The 5,975-nt window shown below is 40.8% G+C and overlaps 1 protein-coding gene across 11 annotated transcripts; it reads left to right on the top strand.

Annotated features, from left to right (window-relative positions):
* The first annotated feature begins 1,255 nt into the window (after window positions 1-1,255).
* Window positions 1,256-5,764, top strand: LOC125551402 (uncharacterized). 11 transcript variants are annotated; one of them, XR_015601219.1, is made up of 7 exons: window positions 1,256-1,807; window positions 2,000-2,128; window positions 2,425-2,482; window positions 2,807-3,933; window positions 4,513-4,631; window positions 5,131-5,177; window positions 5,427-5,764. XR_015601219.1 is itself a non-coding variant. In XM_048714625.2 (2 exons), exons 1-2 carry the CDS (start codon window positions 1,367-1,369, stop codon window positions 2,096-2,098), a joined length of 540 nt encoding a protein of 179 aa, XP_048570582.1. In that variant the 5' UTR covers window positions 1,256-1,366; the 3' UTR covers window positions 2,099-2,282. The 11 variants fall into 11 exon arrangements, 1 of the variants encoding a protein (XP_048570582.1); XR_015601223.1 differs by lacking the exon at window positions 4,513-4,631 and having other exon boundaries at window positions 2,807-3,332; window positions 3,872-3,933; window positions 5,131-5,764; XR_015601218.1 differs by having other exon boundaries at window positions 2,807-3,332; window positions 3,872-3,933; window positions 4,513-5,764.
* The last annotated feature ends 211 nt before the right edge of the window (window positions 5,765-5,975 follow it).

Genomic DNA, 5,975 nt, shown 5'->3' with positions numbered 1-5,975 from the left:
TAAAATCATAAAACGACATCGGATCCCCTAATAAAATCTGTACCTAAGAGATGGTTCGTTTTGTTCTTTACTTACAAATCGGTCTTAAATTTTGTGAACATTTTCTAAAATTTCATGAACATTGTTTTCAAATTCCCGAATATGTTTTGAATACACGATCATATTTTAAAAATCAGAAACATTGTTTATTTTATGATTTGTTTATGGTATGCGAACATTTTTTAGAAATCACGAACATTTTATGATGGTGTGCGTAAATTCAATCAATATCTTCTTTCCCCTTTCGGAGGCAAATATCAGGGAAATCAGTCATTGTTAGAAATAAGTCCATGACTAGTCTGATATTACATCCGTCCTGCTTTATAAGTTCGCTTTGTATTTTGGGTCAAATTTTGACCGGAGATTTAACTAACATAATATCAATACATGTCACCAAAAATTATATCATTCAATTCGTATTTAAACATAGTTTTTAATTATATTATTTTTTATAACATAAATTAACATTTTATTAATTAAATTTAAGGTCAAAATTTGGCACAGAATACAAACGGGGCTAATAAACAGGAAGGAGGTAGTCTCCACTTCTAATGGAGCAGTTGGTAGTCTCCGCCGGTCAATTTTCGTCCCACCTACCATGGTTTTTTTTCGTCCCACCTTCGCTGGTTTTTTCCGTAGATTTTTTCGTCCCCTCCCCCACTTCATCGGTTTATCTCTACTCCTAATGTCTGAGTTCTACGGGTTTTTTTTCGTCCCCTCCCCCACCCTACCCCGCACACACTCTAAAAAAACCACCCCGCATAAAACACCTCTTATACGTATAGGAAATCAATCAATCATTTCCATATACATCAGACAGAGAGGGAAAGGATGGAAAGTTTCTTTTAAAATTTAGGATATGATTTTCGCATGCAATCAGGAGTTATGATTTTCCTAAGAAAGAGATAATTAACTTTTGTCCATGGAATCAAGCATTGCCATATGCATCAGCCAAAGGATCACGGTGAGAAGGAAAAGAAGAAAAATATGCGGGGTTTATTTCTATATTTGGGACATCTGTACCAGCATTTATCTCTACTCCTAATGTTTGAAAAAACAGTTTTGCTAAAGCACATCTAGATGTGCAATAAGTCTTATGTTATTGATCTTACATCGAAATTCGTGTGAATATTTTTTTTTCTTTTTTTTTCCTCTTTGTGCTTGATTCACTCACTTAGATGTGCAATAACTAGGCACATCTAGATGTGCCCTAGACACACCCTTGAAAAAAAAAAACAATTCGCCGCACATCTCCTCCTGTCCGGATGAGATCCCAAGCCGCTACTCCTCGTCTCCGGACGAGGTGCAGCCGCAGAAGCCGACGCTGATGAGACGATGCCGCGACGCCGGCGACCGCCGCCGCCATCGCGGATCACCAGGACGCCACCGCCGCCGGTGCCTCGGATACGTCGTGGAATACCAGAACGCGGCCGTCGCGGATCACCAGGACGACACCTCCTTCCCCTCACTCCACCACACACCGCCTGCCAGATCTCGCCGTGCATTGATAGCCATCGACGACCCACTCCACCCTACCTGCCCCGGCCCTGACGCCGCCACATACCAAGCGCCGCCACAGCTGCATCGATCTAAGGTGCAACGCGTCCCATCACCACTGATCTATGATTGTGGTTCGAGACGGGTCTGCGGCACCGGCGGCGAGAGGAGCCGCCTGGTTGAGAAGCTCATCCATGACGTTTGTGTCAGCCCGTGGTCGTCCGGCGTGTCAAGCCGTCGATCTGGAGTCCCAGGTCCATACTCTCTGCAGGTACGCATATCTTTTGACTGTCTATTCTGTTGATGAACAGCCACGCGAGGCTGCAAGGTTGGTTGTGAGTTACGGAAGCATGGTCTCCCTTACACCTTAAATTAACTACTAACAGCTTCTCCTTTTTGGATTTTTTTAATAATCGCTGACTCAATTTCAATTGCTGATCATTTTCGTTGACCTTTTCATTAGGGTGCTTGCAGAATGGTGTGGCAAAATGGAGTAACATCACAGGGCTTCTTGTCGCGCCCACACACCGTGGAGCCGCCAGCCTACCCGAGCCACCGTTGATCAGCGTCAACTCCGTAAGGGAAATATATGGTACTGATTTCTTAGGTTGTTAGGTTCTATGTTCCCCTAGGATTTAAAAGTTACTGTGACTGTAATCGGATATCCATTTCAATAAGAACTTCAGTGCTTGAGTTCTTCTGTTTCTTGACTTTGTTTCAATAAAAACTTCAGTGATGATTGAGTTTGGACCCCGTGTCCCCATCAGATTTCACTTTGCTCAAATTACTCAATCAGAACTCGTGGTATTCTACATGTTATTGGCTCTCAATCTTCCTTCAAGGGGCATCCGATTCTTCACACGCCGATGAAATATTTATTTCTCGCAGGTATTCATCGGCCAATTTCTCTGATTAGGAATTGAGATAAACATCAATTTGGCTCAAGGTAATACTCCCTACTTTGCATAATAAATCATATTAGGCTATTTTGAATGGATCCGGGATGCTGAAAAGTTTGTTTAAGTTCTTCTAGCTTGCTCTCAAATATTAGCTTCTACGTGCGCGCGCTGATGTAGAACCATCAAATGTCTCATTTAGATATCTTCTGAAAGATCCTGCGTTGATGATCTTTGAGCAAAGAAGTGTATAACTGCAAGGAACTGCTATTTTGATGCAATACTACGTCTGATGATATCTTATCTTCTAGCATTCGCTGTAAATTTTGTGCTGACCAATATTTTACTAAACTAATTTGTATAATTCAATACAGACTTGCTAAGGGTCCTCTAGCTTGGGGAGGTTAATATCCCAATTTGTCAAGATTTCCAGCAAGTGCTAGCAGAAGGGTCATCCTGTACTGCGCCTCGATGCGTAGGTTCCGCAATGGCACCTTCGCCGTTGGCTGCTGCGTGCCGACCCTGTCCATCATGCGGCGCTGGTGTCGGAGCAGGCGGAGGTTGTCTTTGTGGTTGTCGGCGATGAGAATGTGCACCAGCTCCCGTCGATCTGCGACCCACAGCCGGCGCAGGTCAACTCGCTCCAGCGGACGATTGTCGTCGACGTTCCCATTGGTATGCAGAGGGGAGCAAGATCCGCAGCCTGTCCATGACAGTCGCTCAATGGCCGCACATCCAGCTCATCACAGGGTGAGCTGTGACCGCGCTCGCAGGGAAGGCGAGCAATGGTACCGAGCACGCGAGATGAGCTCTGCCGGCGAGCAGGCGTGGGCGAGCTGGCAACAGTGAGCTTCAGTGGCATGCGCAGGCGTTCGAAGATTCTGTACTCCTATAATCATGGTCATGGTCACACTCTTTTAACATCTGAAATTCATTGCCAATTGTTGGATTATCTGAGTCAAAACTAGATTATGGAAACTGAAAGCTATTAAATATTTTGGATTGTGAATTCCATGGCACTGCAAGTTCAAATAAGAAGTTCATGTCCTAATATTTGTGTATATCATGTATTATGAACAAGTTAAAGTATGAATTCAGGTAATACGTCCATCTCATACAGAAAGCTTGAAACTTTGTGTTGGTACTGTTCATGATTTAGTGAGTGCAACAAGGCCAGTTTAAAATTTCAGGCTGAGCCGTTTATGTGATACTTTAGTCCACTGCTATGATCACACATGCGATCATTTTTTGTTTTAATGATGAAGTTTTATAGCGCCACAGCTTTGAATGATGTTACGGCTAATGAACTTCCATATGTTGTAGTTGAGGTTGCAAAAGTACAAAGTGAGTGGAAAATATATTCTCCTTGACCATCCTAGCATATCCACTGATGGATCTAACTTCTACTTTATTGTTTGTTATGTATCCCAACACTACAGTATCCTTCGGAAAGACGTCGAAGCAGGCAGATTTATAGTTGATGGTATGGCTAGCATCCAAGGTGAGACACCAACCTCAATGCCTATTTCAAATGCAATGCTCTAATTTTGTGTGAACTACCAGTTTCACATTTTATGTGGTTACTTTAGAATGTTTTATTCATGACTAGCAAATCCTTGCAGCCAGTAGTCTAGGAAAGTAGCCAAATCGATGTTACTACATGTGGTTTGCCGTTTGTCTCTGTAATAATCTAGCTGCTAGCATACCCACTTGGTTGTTGTCTCGACAATACACATATCTGGAAACAGACTAAGATCTTGGAGTTTACATCTGCTTTGGTGTTCCTCTGTTCTAATTGCCATGTTTGCATTTTTATTTGATTTAGGTGTATAGGTAAGGGAAAAACTGAGCCATGATACTCTGATATTTATGTTCCAGTAGCATTAAAATTCAGATTTGAAAGAAATAGCAATTGGATCTATTAAATTGTGTGCCAGCGAAAAGAAGTGGTAACACGGATAAATCTTTGGGGGCATGTGAGGATTTTATTTCTCACATTGCAACACACGGGCACATTTACCTATATATATAATCTACTGTTAAAGGGAATTCTACATTCATAATGGTACGTTGATGGTAGGTTCATCCATTATGTACGTCGATGGTAGGCAAGTTGTGTTCAATTGCCATCACTGAACAACCGTGTTCATCCAACTTGACTACTTTGGATCTCCGATCAAATTTGAGGCTCCCAGGAAGGTAACGAATTATGTAAGCCAATTAAAATCGGTATCCATTGATTGCTATGTACTCCGTGTATAGCTTGAATGAAACAAAATCATGGATTTCCTCTTAACTTGTTTTTTTTTCATATCATCGGGATCTCATAGAGGTTGATGGAACATACAATAATGAACTCTTGGTTTCCGATTCGTTAGTAAGGAACTGCTGATCCTATTTATTTCTACCGAGAACAACGAACATGTAAAATCTTGTGACCATTCTTTATTCTGTTTGTAAATTGATTTGGTTCTTTCTACATGTGTGTACAATGTTCTCGTTGAGGAACAAGTAGGCGAAGCACATTCGCGGTGTGATACTCGAAACTGCCATTAAATTGCATAGTTAATGATTTTTATTGAGCATGTCATAATATGTCCAATTACTTTCAACTAATTTTATTCGTATATGGTGATCTGTTGTAATGTTCGGAAGATTTTCATATATATCATGACTACTTTGTAATGTTTGCTTACAGTTTTTGTAGGCCACCAGTTTCTGCTATCACTTGCAACTATTTCTTAGGTAATTTTCTGGACCAGTACACACCCAGATTTTCGGGATTAATAACACCAGTGAGTTAATATGTTACTGAAACTGTTGGTACCTCATATGGTTTTGTGGGGGCTTAGTCTTGTTCTAAAAAATACCAGTACCCACATCAAACTTTTTTCAAATGTTCTGGGGTATATAATAAATGTGTCGTGTTTTAGAACTGTATTGCAGCCATACTTGAAAAGCCATTTCTACATGTCAATACAACCTGCATTTCAGGCTTACTTGAAAAAGCACCACACATACATATCAATATCAGGGCCTCAATTTGGAAACTGGTACATACGGTTCAAATTCTTTGTCCAATTCTGGTCTCTGTCTTCTAGAAAAGCACAAGGGTTCGCAATGTATCAATCAGCTTACTTTCAGTGACGATCAAGACTCCCAAAATGCCTTTTTTCATGGTGAAAAGATGCTCAGGCACACATCATTGTTAGTTTTTCTCATGCCATGCTTGGTCTGTAACTAAATTTGGAAAATTCATTGGATGTTCCGCAAGTGTGCAACCAAACTTGTATGAATCACGTACAAATAAATTATTCATAATGAAAATAAAATCATTGTATGTGTTTTAGAAATTATGTCATACTTATGTAAAAAGGATGTCTTCTTCTACCAGATAAAGAGGTGATAATGGTAAAAATAATACTTTCTTTAGGCAGTCTCCATGTCTAGAAGGTTGGAACGTTGAGATATTAGAAACCATGCATTTGTATAAAAGATTATTATAAACTAGCGGTGGCTCAAATGTGCTCCCCACGGAATATC

Source organism: Triticum urartu, chromosome 4A (genome assembly GCF_056163025.1).
Source record: "Triticum urartu cultivar PI428250 chromosome 4A, HENAU_Tu73, whole genome shotgun sequence".
In the NCBI taxonomy this organism is placed as follows: Eukaryota; Viridiplantae; Streptophyta; class Magnoliopsida; order Poales; family Poaceae; genus Triticum; species Triticum urartu.
Note: the sequence above shows the minus strand (reverse complement) of the source record. Positions and strands in the feature narration are given on the sequence as shown.

Excerpts from the sequence above, each read along its gene's own strand:
- LOC125551402 (XM_048714625.2), top strand. The coding sequence starts at position 1,367 with ATGAGACGATGCCGCGACGCCGGCGACCGCCGCCGCCATCGCGGATCA. Across the intron at positions 1,808-1,999 it reads CAGGTCCATACTCTCTGCAG|GGTGCTTGCAGAATGGTGTG; the intron begins GTACGCATATCT and ends CCTTTTCATTAG.